Source organism: Phyllobates terribilis, unplaced genomic scaffold (genome assembly GCF_046119375.1).
Source record: "Phyllobates terribilis strain yellow unplaced genomic scaffold, ASM4611937v1 Scaffold_14__1_contigs__length_39327217, whole genome shotgun sequence".
NCBI classification, from domain to species: domain Eukaryota; kingdom Metazoa; phylum Chordata; class Amphibia; order Anura; family Dendrobatidae; genus Phyllobates; species Phyllobates terribilis.
The window spans coordinates 23671566-23686670 of record NW_027362774.1 but is presented as its reverse complement, the minus strand read 5'-3'; the positions used below and the strand labels follow the sequence as shown (position 1 = coordinate 23686670).

The following is a 15105-nucleotide window of genomic DNA, read 5'->3' as shown; positions in this document are numbered from 1 at the left end:
CATACACTTTGAGTTGCCTTTTTTGTTTCTTATGGAAGTTATGATAACTAAAAATCCTACATTTTTAAACTTTTGACCTATCCGAGACCCCCACCGATCACTCCCCAAAAAAATGCTGCTTAGCAAGTAGACGTGCATGAGAGCACACAGAGCATTGTACAAACTCAATAGATGAAAGAGCCATTCCAATACACATTGCGTAATCCGACAATGTTCTCCTGGGTTTAATGCCGCGTTTGTTTCTTTAGGGGTCTTCACCTAAGACGGCACACAATACAAGAATGTTGAGCCGAGAAGGTCGGAGTTTTCACTGATCTCGCTCCCACAGACACACTCATTGGGTCATCAGACCTGGTGCAGCAGCAATCTCCATTTTTCATACTTTTTCTAATATATATCTTCCTAAAATTAATATTTAACTCAACAAGGAAGCAGCAAGCAAGAGAGTCCGGGGGAGGAATAATTACCTCCTAGGATCAGGAACGCCTGGAGGATTTTGTGCAGAAGACAAGATTTTAAAGGCTGGAGGATGTCGGTGGTTGCGAAGTTTCATAAAACAGGATGAAGGTTTATAATAAAAGATAGATAACACCTAATTTAGGTGATATGATTAAAGATGGGTATTTAAAGGGTGTTGTATTCAGGCCAACTTTCAATTCAGGCATTTATGACATATACACAGGCTGTATCCGATACGTGTGGTTCCTGGGGGGCAGACGGTGGTCTGCGGAGTTACGGAAACTTCCCAACACACTGGCCTCTTCTCCACTTCATCTCTTACATGAGGCTACTGTCACGGGTGTGTCAGATTTGACAGACAGTCCTACGGGGTCCGGCTGTAGAAGGTCGCTGCGTTTAGCCTTGAAAACATCTAACATCTCCTGATCCTTTCATGATCCCTCTCGCTTTAGGACCCAATGGTGATCCTCACCTTGCTTGGAGATTATACCTTTTAGGACCCAGCGGTGATCCTCACCTTCTGTTGCTAATTACTACGCCCCTGCTGAATCCTTAAATACACTCAGTTTCTCCAGAGAGTCGCTGGTGATAGAGTGTTCTGATTCTATTCAGGCCTGGAATTCTAGTAGTCGGCTAGAATTTTCTTGGAGTTTCTTTGTGGATTGTTGCCGTTTTCTCTCTGGTGTCGTCTTGAAGCTAAGTGTACCCCCTTGTTTGTTTCCCTTGTGTGTATTAGTTTGCAGTGGAGCTGACTAGTGCTCACCCCTCCCCCTCCCCACCTAGGGCCTAGATTTAGGGTCAGCTAGGGCTAAGGTATCCTGCTCGGCGATAGGTGCAGAACCTATATAGGGTCCATAGGGGAGTCAGGGTTTGTTGTTTGAGCTGTTTAGGGGTCTCCACTCCCCCTTTCACTACTTGTAGGCCCAGCGTGACAGCTACCTCTGATCACCGTGGCTTGCTAAAAGGTAATCATATGACCCCCTTACTACGCATGGGTGGGGGTTTTTATCAGATATTAATGCCACATACTATGAGTATGTCAGAAGTGGAAATTCCCTTTAAAATCTCCATTACTTGAGTCCGCTGCTGTCAAGTTGCAGAATATTTAATTCTTAGTTACATCTGTTTCAGGGAAAATCATTTGCCTTCCATCACAGCTCTTACAGGACTCCTGAACTCTTCCAAGTCATACAAATATACATCTTTTACTTCCGTACCATATCTGCTTTTTTGGTCAAATAACATTGATAAAGTCCTGACACTTTCCCTGATGTCCATTTATTGTGAACATTGAGTTTTGGACAAACCGTGCCTTGACATATAGTAGCAGCACAGTGTTTCTTCCACACGTGGGACACCGAACCACCCGGCAGGGAGGTGACATCTCGATCTCCTTAATTACAGGTCAAAGTTATGAACGCGGTACCTGTAATTAGAACCGGATGATGAATTGACAGAGCAGACTGGTTTCTGCCTCTCCCTGACGAGAGTACAGCAGTGATTTGTAAACACATAGAGATGCTTACACAATAGTCATCTCACCAACCACCGCTCTGCCAAGTTCTGGAGTGATCCTCTTCCTCCGGGAGAGTTGTTCTCATCTTGGACACAGGACACCTGCATGAATGCCTGATAGATGAGGATGACACCTCTGGGATTTGTATCTTCTCCTGGCAGAGAATCCATGGAGAGGTGGCCAGGCATGTGTGCAGCTCTTCCCATTCACTCGTATGGGAGGCAGTTGTGAAAGAGTCGATGGCTGTTTTTGTGACTCCCATAGACGTGAACTGAGAAAGCTGCAGACTTGCATCCATTTTGGGGGGGTCGGGGAACCCTTATAATGGTGGTAGGTATCAGAAGTGGAACTCTTATCTATCAGACAGTCATGGCATATCCTATCTAAGATCAGGACACTTCCTTAGTATTTTGCCACTTAAATCAATTAGGATGCATTCACACAACCAGACAGCAGCCATATTTTATCATCCGTGTTATGGCTGAAATTCCTGGCCTGATTGTGTGGTGTATTCCCATCTACAAGATCCTATCACAATATGTAGTAGGTGTAATAATTATTATAATAGCAAATATCTCCAATTAGAAATGTAGTATAGTTCTTCTCATTCGCTATGTCACTTACCCCATGTGCAGGGCATTGCAGTAGCTTAGGTATCCATGGTTACGACCACTAACAGCAAACTAACTCTCACTATATGAGCGGTCGTGGATACCTAAGCTACTTGAATGCCCTGCACAAGGGGTAAGCAACATAGCGAATAAGAAGAACTATACTACATTTCTTATTGGAGGTATTTGCTAATATTATTATCAGTACACCTACGACATATTGAGGTGGGAATACCCCTTTAAAGGTATATATGATGCTTTTAGATCAGGAAACCCACAGTCAGGACAGGAATCGTGGCTGTAACGCAGATGGTAAAATCGATCTGGCCATGTGAATGCACCCGTACTGGGAAATCTGGATAACCATCAATATGGCCACTGTTACTGCTTTCTAAACACCAAATATACCAGGACATGAATGATATACACTCCATAACTAGACAGCTCTAACTTTCTGGGACCAGGGGAAACGCAAAGACAAGTTTCCATTTACACACACTCTACGTAGTGTTGCAGGACTAAAGAGTCACACGACTGTACGTTTTCTTATCTGGTCAGAGTGTGATGTGATTTTCTCAGGTGTGGAGAAGATGGAAAAAAAAATTTCTCCATCTTCTCCATTGTGTCAGTTGAAAAAAGTGTGAAAATCGCACTCATTGACTTACATGGCCAAGTGCGATCCGATAATCGGTGGCAACTAGTGCACACTGCAATTTTTTTTTTTCCTTGGAATAAGTCGGTCCGAGGAAAAAAATCGGACATGTGCACGGCCCCATACAATAATACTGGGCTGAGTGCGATCCGATGTTTTGTCCTGGAGAGTTGTTAAAGGGGTGTTTCCATCTTAGAAACAGCAAGAATCTCTGACAGGTGAGGACGATACGTCTGCAATCAGAACCAGGGGGCAAGTGGTGCATCCTGGCAGAGGATCCATGGAGACGTGGCCACATACGTGTATAGTTTTTCTCGAGAAAAAACAAAATTAAGGTCTTGCCTTAGTCTTTGTTTTTTAAATGCCCCCAGACATGAGCTAAAACTACTTAAAAAAGTGCTATAAAGCCCATTTATATAGCAGCGGTCTCCAACCTGTGCTGGCAAATCTGCAACCTGTGACTGTCGGGGCCTGCTAGGAGTTGTAGTTTTGCAACGGTTGGACAAAACAAAACGTCTAGAGCGTTCCTTTAGTTGCAAATCAAGAAGTACCGCATACCCCCGGACATTGGGATTCTCACCACTCGGTGAAAGCGGGTGTAATGTCTGCGAGTCTTGCCAAACATCTGGCAGTAAAGTTATGTTCCTAATTACCATGCAGAAAGTATGTCGCATACACTGAACTGCGATCTCCTCCAGGGCTGCTGTGGATTTTCCCTAATTTTTTTTTTGTTTTTGTTTTTTTTTCAGGATCCCAAGGAAAAAAAAAAGAAAAAGTGCCTAAGTATGACCTTGCTTAATGGAAAGAAACTGTTACAGTTTAACCAGCAAGAATGTTATTGAGAGAAGCCAATTACAAGCAGTGAGTAACCTGGCCGGGCTGTCTCTTAATAAGTTTCTGTACAGGCGTGTCAGACATAACCGGAAAACATAGCAAAGTCACCCTCTTGTCTGCACTGCCATAATCTGAAACGCTGCTAATTAGAAAACTAATTGGAAGCGCAAAGCTAATGAAAAAAGCCTGTGTTCGGTCATACAGCTGTGGTTCACCGAGGGGTGGTAGAAAGTTTTGGGGATTGGCCAAAAAAAATCTCTTATTATGGGATGCCCAATAGGGACTATTAAGATTCCCTGTCATCAGCCATTTAGGTAGGAAGGCAAAAGGTTGACTCCCTGCTATTCCCTATGATCCTTGCATATCTAAGAACTTCCAGAAGCATTTACATACATAGGTGCAAAGGACAGACTTTTTCAACTCACGGGGGTGAAAGTCAGACCATAGAATTGATTCCTGTGCTCCCAAGTCACCAATCCGTCCTCACTTACCCAATTTTATTTTCTTTAGAGTCACTTTTAAATGTATTAACCAATCATTTAGAATTTGAAGATTTTCGCCAAATCTGTAAATATTTACATTTTCCTCAAATGTCGAATTCCGGAAAATGTCCTTAGTACTAGACGGAGTGTGTGTGCTCGAGAGAGTAGTATGTGAGGCCCAGTATGGACGAGGACTGTCCAAGGCGCTGTACAATACGCCTGCCATATACAGCTGGATTTGCAACATTGATCAAATAAGTTATCTCTGCTTTATCTAATATAAAGAATGATGAAAACAATCTCCAACCTCCCAAAATCTTTGATTGTGATGATGTGAAATCCCTTGGGGGAGTCAATAGGTATAGAGCGAATCTACGCCATTCTCCAGTGTCTTGGGAGTTAAAGGAGGAGGACAAAGAGTGACACTTAGGAGAACAGTCTGATCTGGGCACAATGGAATATTATCATTAATTTACACATGCGGATGAAGAGATCTGTCCTTACCTTGAGTCCGGGTACTTGGTAAGAGTAGCCAGGCTGCTGGTGTACATGTGGCCCCCTACGTCGATATGCACAGGTGCATTGGATTTGGTGAGCTGCGCTGGGAGCGGGATTCCTTGAGAAGCCAAGGGAGAGACCGGGGAGCGGGTGAGAGACAGACGGGACATACTGCTTTCCTCCTTGATCGCAAAGGCAAACAAAAAAAAAAAAAGAGAGAAATAGTCCTTCAGTACAGTCACTATTATGATATTGAAGTGATCACAGATCTAATCAGATCATTCCTGCATCCGTCTGATCATACATCCAGTGTACAAATTACCGCCGCCACCGCAATTAAACGTATTTGCACGTATTTTTTTTTTTAAGTACCAGAGGGTAGGTGGAATATGCTTATTAGCAATAAGAAATCAGGAACATTTTTTTTTTTTCCTCCTTCTTCTTCCTTTCCAAGGTGTCAGCCTCAAGGGGCACAAAACAAACTGCAAAATTCTAATTAGAGGTCGTGGGCTTATGTGTTAGATGTGAAATATCCCCTGACAAACGGGAGAACCAATTTGTGAATTGAGATTCAGGGTTTTTTTTTTTTTTCATTTTTTTTTTTTTTTTCTGCAAGTGCGTCTCAATAACAAGACACCTCTAAATTAGTGACTTCCTTGGTACCCGAGGCATTTATTCGATAGGCAGAGGTAGATTTTTTTTTTCACATCCATTCACCTACTGTAACATCTGACAGCCTTTACTTATTTGTACCCGGGCACAACATGAAAACAACGCCAAGCAAAATACAACATTACAATCTGGTGGAATAAAAAAAAAAAAAAAAGTTGGAAGAAAGTATTAAAACTGTTTGATGAATCAACCTGCCAGCGCCAATTGGCATAGGTTAATGCTAAGAATACCCAAGACTCCGGTCCTTTGATGTATGCATAAAAATGTAAATTGTTACCAGCTGCCTGATTTAAAGTACAAGACACTAAACTAAAGTTATCCGTGACCTGTATATAGTACGAGGCAGGTAACCCTTTGGGAGACAGGGCCATTTCTAGATGTAGCAGAGCTATAACGAGGCAGCAGAGACAAATTTGTTACAATACTGTAGAACTTGAGTTCCATGGAAAGAACTGAGATAACTCGGTTATATCATGATGACAAACTCAGCTTTGCTATACCTGAAGATATATATATTCATACCGCATTAGCCAACTCTGCATTTCTTTTCTATCACTTTGACTTATAGTGACTTAATGAGAACATGGTATCAATGAAGAATGATCACACGCCATCAATAAAGTGCCAGATGGCTATATACTGATTTATTCTGTACACTCAATGGCATGGTTTGACACCAAACTGGACTCTGCTACATCTTTATAAACACTTCCAAGTTTATATATCCACATCGTAAATAAATATGATCATTTTTTTTTCGATGTGACGGACATGTGAATTGTGCTCTATTTGTGAAAATTTGTAGAAAAAAGGAGATTGACCTATGACAGAGTGCTGTATAAAATTTGTGAAAATGGCATATGATTACTTGAGTTTTATTTTTATTTTTTTAAGTTATCCATATACATTCATTCATTCATTAAACGTAAAGAGCAGCAGTAACGTGAAAGCTGTCAAAAAATGAATTGCAGCAGATAGGACAGGTGCACGCACATTTCCAATTGATATTGCTACATAGATTCAATATCTTACAATATCGGCCAATCGAACGGACGACACATTTGACCGGTCAAAGGAATTATGGGGAGAATGGACAAGCCTCAAGAATGAAACACAAGTCTGCTCCTTTTTTTTTTTCCCCCCAAAGTCATATTGTTGATGAAGTTTATAGAAAGAAAACGTGGCCAAATGTTGCACAGTTCTAGCTCGTTCCTTCACCCCTAGAAGGGTCCCGAAGTGTCAGGGTGTATTAAGGCAAGACCACTCAATGCATTTTGCAACAATTGATACAAGACAGTAACACCTCAATAACTGTAATGCTACAAGTGTCAACGCTATATTTCCATAGAAGTGACAGCGCACATGGTTAAGTGGCTTCTCTAACTTCCATATAGATATAGCAGAGTTGAATATGTATTTTTATTTTTTTTGAACAAGACATTACATATGACAATATGGGAATATGGTGCTGCATACACATGGACCCTTTCTATGGAGATATGACGAGAGCGTTTCCCAGCCAGTTCTATAATATATTACACCCAGTAATTGCCACCAGTCTGTAATCAGATCAATATGGACTAGAGTGTGAAATGAGTACAGACACAATAGCAGCAGCCACAGGGCCGTGCGTGTCACGTTATTACACACTCACTATGTAATGTGAGATTAGATACGGTGTTACAATAACACAGGGCGGAGCAGACCTGCTGTATAAGTAATGATGTAGCAGAGCCGAGTTTATCACTTGTAACCTGAGCGATTTGTCCACTGAGATAACTTTTGTGGCAAATGACAAACACACATTTATGACTTCTATTTTAATACAACATTAATATATTAGATTATTCCAATAGAGAGTAAGCTCTTGTGGCCACTCCTATGTCCTTTGGAGGATTATTTTGACCTGCTAAACGTGCCATATAGTGTTTGTAACCAGTCAATAGCAAAATAATATATAAAGTATATACAATAGAAGATGTCGCTCCTGTGCTCTAGAAAGGTCGTTTACCTGAATAATTCAACAATCTAGATTAGAAATGTATAAAGCCATTTACAAGTAATGAGCGCGCAGTCATCTGCCGCAATACCTGTAGGCTGCACCCCTATAGGGGCTTACTAGTCACCTCTAGAGATAGTTACGACTTAGGAAAACTTTGGTGCAATATCAAGTAAAAGTAATCACTCCCAACCCCAAGTGTACGCTGTAATAATTAAAAGTACAAATTAAGCAATAATTAAAAAATACATCCACATTGAAACAATCCCGTTACCCACTTTTCGTCTTCCAGAAGACACTGCGGCATTGGGCATCCCATGCATCTTGTAGACTCTTTGGGGAATGAAATAGGGGACTGTTGGAAGGACCTAGAGTGACAGCGTGCAGGTAGTTGTGGCTTTGGGTGGACCGACTGCTGTAACTGACTCTACTACCAAGGGCTGAGAAAAATAATCTCCCACCTATTCATAATATCATGTCACGGAGCCAAACACAGATGCTTACTTGCCCCCAGGAGTGACGGGGCCCCCTCCTCCCTGACAAAGGAGTGGGGTAAAGACAATTGCAGCTTTAATTGTATAAAAGGGAGGGTGGTCTTAAGCACAAATTGGGTGATGGCTTAACTAGCTGGGGGCAAAACCAATACAACCAGGTCTTCCAATAATGTGTATTTTTTTTTTTTTTCTAATCTGGGTCTTGTCTTTGCCTCCCTCCAGTTCTCTGAAAAGCCAGATTATCTTCCCCCTGTCTTTGTGGAAGTAGCTGCTTGTAAAAGCTATTTGCCCATGTAAAGTGAAGCCATAGCACGCTCATTTACACACAAAATGACTCTGTGTCCCATTGTGCACACAGTTGTTTCGCTCTCTAGGGGTGATTAAACTTGCTATGTCGCTGCAGCTTGAGAAGATTTCAAGAAATCGTTTCTCCATGAAGTTGCCTCTTTGCTTAAGCTGTTATTTTAACCATAAAAGGTAAACAGAAGGCAAAGGGGCTTTTTTTTTTTGGATGTGTCGGAGGGAAAAAGAGCTCCATTCAAGGCTTGGTGCCCGGGGCAAAAGCCCTACAGCAAGGAATGTTGAAAGAAGAGAGAGAAATAGAGAGAATATTCCAGGGTGTTGTCTTCACAGCACAAAAGCCTTCAGGAATACTCCTCATTTACTACACACACATGGATGATGCATTCAGATCCAACTTCAAAAGTCGAAGAAGTAATACTGGGTGTATGAAGTTGGTTCCCACCTCGGCACATGGCTGCGGGCCCTACTGCTGCAGACTGTGGAAACCATACAGAGGAGATGGCTGGGGGTGAAAGGTTCCTGAAACACCCCCAGCATTTATGACTAACCAGAGATTCCAAAAAAATACGATACAAATATAACAGCAGATTGTTAAAAAAGAATCTAATAATACAAAGATAATTACAAGAAAGAAAAAGGTAGCAACTTCAGATACACAGTGTCTGCATATTAATAAGAGGATTGCAAAATATTTTGAAATAATGAAACAGGGAGCATGACTAGATTGCCTTAAGAGACTTCTCACAGCACGAACAATACAAAGTTTACGAGTGGTCAGGGGTGACGATACCCCTTAGATTTTTTGAACCATAAGTAATTCTTCCAATCTGACCAGGATCTTTGCATCTGTAGTGACAATTAGGTTGGCGTGAACCAATGAAAACGTGTCCCATCTATTGGAGAACGGTTGGGTTCTCATTCCCTGCTCTACCCATAGGTCATACGAAGACATATGATAAGTTCATGAGCGGTTGTCCTAAAGCAACTTCCCTAACTATGAGAGATGGAGAGAAATCTGTGATCTTGAGCGTTTACAAACGCTGATCTCTCTGGACCCACAAAACCTTATGGGACTCGCTTCAAAATGTTCAGAATTTGCTCAACCATAGTGATGATTGGTCTGTACGTGGCCAGAAAAGAAATGGTTCTGACCTTTGGAAATCTGGATATTGTGGTAGATCTGATGACATTTGCCTCTAACAATTATTGTTAAAGTAGACAAAACAAAAACATTAATTTGGCAAGAATTTCAAAACATTGAATATATTTTGGTTCACTTGTCCAGTTAGTGCAAAGTCTTTACATTCATGACCATTTTATATCAGAGAGAGATCAATATTTTTATCTGTGTATCTATTTATCTCATATCTATCTATCCATATATCTATCTATCTATCTATCTATCTATCTATCTATCTATCTATCTATCTATATCTATCTCCTATACATATCTAAGTAGCCAGCCCCTGAGATCAGCCAGCAGCAGGGGACCCAGTGACACAAGTCTTTGCAGGAAACTTTTGGACAGGAGGAAGTGGATGAAAACTCTCAGCTCTTCTTGTCCCCCTTGTGTTTCTCAACAGAAAAACCTGGACCATTCAATGCACTTATCCCTTTTCTTAACCCTTCTTACATCTGCACCCCCAGAATCTCCCTTGCTTCAAATTATCCCTCCAACACCCCCCTAAAATGCAATACAATTGAAAACAATACATAACATGCAATGCAATAGATGAAAGCTGATAGTACTTACTGCAGGCATCACACACACAGACTGACTCTTATACCCAATGCAGGATCAAGCATGCACAAGACATCAGGGTATGGGCAGATGACCCCCCAGCTATGATTAGGGGGTCTTCCCCCCTCCTTCTAATCTGCTGCCATACCACCTCCATGCAAGGACCATGAAGTATAGTATTGGCAGTATACCCCACGTCCATCCTGCAAGGCTCAGAGACCCAGCCGGGGAGCCTGCAGCAGGAATCGGGGGGCTCTTGTGCCCCTGCGCTTCCAAGTCACTTTTCTCCAGCAAGCCCTTCCTCCTCTCTTACCTTGATCCCGGCCAGATCTTTTCCTCCTCCTCCTCTTCTTCCCTGTGTGCCTTGTCCTCTCCCCGGAACAGTGCCCCCTCTCTCGTTCTCTCTCTCCTGGGCACCCCCTTGGTCTCACAAGCCCCCCAAACCCTTGGTGCAGCCTGGAGACTAGAGAGGCAGGAGCCGGAGCTGCAGGAGAATGGAGAGGAGGAGAGAGATTGCGCTGCACACTCCTAGCTCTGGGCTTCCAAACGCCTCCAGGGCAAGGATCAGCTCCAATGAAGTGGCCCAGCTCTGCCCCCCCTTTCCTGCCTTGTCGGAGAGGTGCCCCCTCCAGTGCCAGCTGTGGGATAACGGTGTGTGTGTGCAGAGATCACCGGGCTGCTGCCAGGGCTCCAGCTTCAGCAGCAGCAGACGAGGCACAGGCAGAGAAAAAGCTGATTTTAATCATTGTCATTTCGTCTGATGTAATTTTTCCTCGGGCACTTTCAGCGAGGCATAAATTTTCAGTTCCCAAATAAGTAACACAGGGCACGTTTCTCACATCCTTTGACTTTGTGTGTTACAATTGCTACACCAGAACTTGCTGCAAAACTTAAAGGGTGTTTTTTTTTTCTTTTGGGGGTGGTGGGGGTTGGTGTCTCTTGCTCCTTTTTTTTTTTTTTACCTTTACCCTATCGTCGCCTTATATATATATATTTTTTGCAAAATTTTTTGCACATGGTTGATCACCTTCACCTTTAATATTCCCAACAAAATTTTAAAACACGTCCCCTTCATCCACGTCCTCTCCCTTCTTGAACCTGATGGACATCGGTCTTTTTTTTTTTTAAACCATACAATGTGATTATGGATCAGAAATGCAAAGTAATGGGGGGTCAACCATCTCCCATCAAAATACCAATAATGAGACTGATACTGCTGATAATTGGCATTAGTGGTGATAAGAAAACCTACAGTGGCTCAGTGGTTAGCACTGTACTATACATTGGGCAGCACAGTGGCTCAGTGGTTAGCCTTGCAGCGCTGGGGTCCTGGATTCAAATCCCACCAAGGACAACATCTGCAAGGAGTTTGTTCTCCCCGTGTTTGTGTGGGTTTCCTCCAGGTTCTCCAGTTTCCTCCCACACTCCAAAGACATACTGATAGGGAACTTAGATTGTGAGCCCCGATGGGGACAGTGGCCATAATGTCTGTAAAGCGCTGTGGAATTAATGGTGCAATATAAGTGAGTAAAATCAATAAATAGTTTAAAAAAAAAATCTGTCCCCTATTCTTTATATTTTCAGTGTCTAGTTATAGTAGATTCCATCATAGCAATCGCCTGGAAAGCCATGCAAATGTTAAATCCCGCTCTAAGCCATTTTACATAATGAGCCTCATTGAGATTGTAGCGAAATATCTGAGCAAGGTGTATAACGCACACCTATTGAAGCCTATTATCCCCATCCATAACATTTTTATCTTTATCCATCAGTTTTTTTTTTCCCACCTACACCCCCCCAAAAATCAAATGTAGTGTTTTTTAACCCTGTGCAGCCTGAACATGTTTTTTAGAGTCACCCTTAATCTTCTACCTTCCTTAACCCCCTAGGGGCTTTGACTATTCTTCCATTTCCTCCTGTGACTTTATGAGCCTAATTTTAAGGGATTATATTTACTTTCCAGATCCCCCCAAATTACCCTTTTCCCTTCTCTCCCTAAGCTATCCCTCCACCCCCACACGCATCCTACCCCCTCCCCAAGTTCTGTTTTCTGCCTCTCTTCTGCTAATGGTTGGCATTAGACTTCCTCCAGGCCATTAATACCAAATGACGTCTATGGACAGGCTTTGTGCTATTGCAAAATGCACCCTCTGTACTAGCCCCTGGCTAAACGCGCCATTTCAATTATAGAGCACGGCTAGCTGGAGATGTCTGCTATGAAGATCTCCCATGCAGATACTTCACATCCCCCCACCCTCTCTCCCTGGCATCTTTGACAGGCTTTGTAGCCTCTGTTCTCTTGACAAGAAATCTAAAAAAAATAATAATAATAATAATAATAATAATAATAAAAATAAGTTTTACTAAGTGCCAAAACTTTTGCACAGGGTCAAAGTTGTCAGTTTCGGGACATTGGTCTCAATCCTCACAGCACTATATCATCCTCACTTTACTACTCTTAAGGAAATGCTGCAGAACCTCTTTTAAAGGGGCAAAGCTTATAAAACGACCTAAAATAAATGTATATCAATCTTTGTAAAAGGGTTAAAAAAAATGAAGATGGGGGACAGGGATTTTTGGGTAGAACATTATAGTCAGACTCTACCTGATTAACTTTGGGTTTAAAGGCAGTTTTGTTTCGTATTTTTATATGCATTTATCACCTTGATTTTGGTGAGTACCTTGCTAGCTGGGGCTTTTTAGTAAGGAGGGGGCATAGCCTCTTACCATCTTGCCAGCCAGCCCCCACTTTCAGGGGAGTGGTTGCATTCTACGCCAGTTACATCACTAATCTCCCTTGCACATCTGGGGATGTGGCTTTGATAAGTACAGTTTTCACTTTTTAAGCTCGTAGCAATAGTAACATCATAATAGCCAGAGAAGATCCCGTTCCCAAATTTCTAGATCGTCAGCACCAACTAGTGTCAAAACTTCGCAACTGCAACCGCTGTGGGTTCACCCCTCTCAGAAAGGTCAAGTGCTTGTGTTTTAAGGTTAGCAGGAGACAAGGTCCCAGTTGTCACTTTTGTTTGCCGGGATCCGTATAATATATTAAATATTCCATATGCCTTTTGTTCTGCCGTATCACAAAGCTACAAAAGAAACTTCATACAGTTCTTCCGATCCCCTCGGCAGGAATAAACAACTTTTTTTTTCCCGGGGCTCTTTTTTTTTTTTGTTTTTTTGGAGTACGAACTCCAGCAGAAAAGGGAAATTTTCTCATTAAAGTTACATCCCCGCAGTTAGTTCAATTACTTGATATATGCAGAAGATGTTGTAAATTTAAAGATTTAAATAGCTTACAAAGATGCCAGGGGCTCCATCAGTTAATTTCTTTAATTTATGGATTTTTTTTAACGCGGCTTTTGAAAATGAAAAAAGAAAATGAGAAGTAGGTCATCTTAATGATTAGCAATCCCGTACGCCGTCACGTTGTTTTCAGGAGCATTTATGATACTGGACAGGTAGATCAGGTAAACCGTACAGGTGATTCTCCCCGGAGACTGGGAGGCGTTCGTCCAGAATGACTGTATATATTAGTCGATTGCTGTATACAGTGAGAGTTCATTGTAACACCTGCACGCTGACATTGTAGCTGAAATCATTACATATTCTGTTTGAGCTCCAGAGGGTGCGAAGAACATCCAAAGTATTGTGTGACTGCGACTTGTAGAGCTCCGAGACTGGCAACTTCTTATTCACTGGGAACTGTTGCATAAAATTACGTATTCTGCAAAAGCTTCAATGGTGATAGCGAGAGCATTGCAATTTATTAAAGAAGTTCTCCCCTTAAAATCTGTACAATCAACTCTCACATGAAGTCTGTTTTTTAAAGGAATGCACAGGACAAAAGGGATTCTGTGTTATTTCCAGGGAATAGGAACGGTGGAGCATGACTGGGATTCTCTCCTTGGTGGACTTTCAATCTGTGTCATTGCTATACGCATCAGTTTTGCTTGCAGGGTTCCTTTAAAGGGATTGTGCCATCCAAAATTATATGGTTCGAAGAAAAAGAAATTCCAAAACTGGTCTTCAAAAATATCTTAATCCTTTATTTCTTAAAATTGAAATCTAACATGATAAAAAAGAAAAATGGCCTTATGAGCCCCAATCTATCAGCAGGTATTTAATCTGAGGGCAGCATGACGAGGGGCTGAGACATTAATTTCAGCAATGTGTCACCTTACTAGGCTGTTGTTTCAAGACAATGAGTGTTTTATCAGCAGGAGATTATCACTGCAGGACTAGAACTCCAGTGCATCCTGGTCCAACTCCGCCCCCATCACTGATTAGGAGTTTACTGTCAATATACAATGTACCCAGCTGCCAACCAAGGGTGTGGGTAGGGTTAGCTTTCTGAGCTCTGCTACATCTAAAAACTCTGATTGTATCACAGCTGCTGCACACAGTAAACTAAAGTATACATAGCCGGAATCATGGACTCTGTCCCTACATCATGCTGCTCTCAGATGAGGTAGCACAAACCTGCTAACAGATTCCTGTTAAGTTACAGATAACAATTTTTGGTCTTTTTTTTCAGTGTCGCTATTTATATTAGGAGAAATCCTGAAATCTTGCAGTCTTCTCTCTGTGGTCATTTAGTCTCGCATTACAAAAAAACACAGAACTCAATAAATCTGCAGTTAAGCTGTGAATTTAATTGCTAAGTCAGGTTGTGGTTAAAGAAAGGATGGCCAATGTGTTGGTCTATCCCAGACTTTGGTCACAACCTGTAGCCATCTGGGAAAAGAGATTGGCTGGCAGCTGATCAAAAACATTTGCAGTTCTCTTTCTAACCACATGGTGACTCTACAATTCACACCTTTATTGCAAGTTTGAATGCC

General features: G+C 41.9%; 1 protein-coding gene across 4 annotated transcripts in view; it reads right to left on the bottom strand.

Moving 5' to 3' along the window:
- KCTD15 (potassium channel tetramerization domain containing 15) overlaps positions 1-11093 on the bottom strand; it is a 49775-nt gene extending 38682 nt beyond the window's left edge. The window contains exons 1-2 of one of the 4 annotated variants that reach the window (XM_073659775.1): positions 10575-11093; positions 5059-5234 (exon numbers count right to left, since the gene is read on the bottom strand). In XM_073659775.1, coding sequence (XP_073515876.1) covers positions 5059-5222 — 164 coding nt within the window. In that variant the 5' untranslated portion in view covers positions 5223-5234; positions 10575-11093. The other 3 variants (XM_073659774.1, XM_073659776.1, XM_073659773.1) reach the window with 3 other exon arrangements.
- Positions 11094-15105: the final 4012 nt, after the last annotated feature.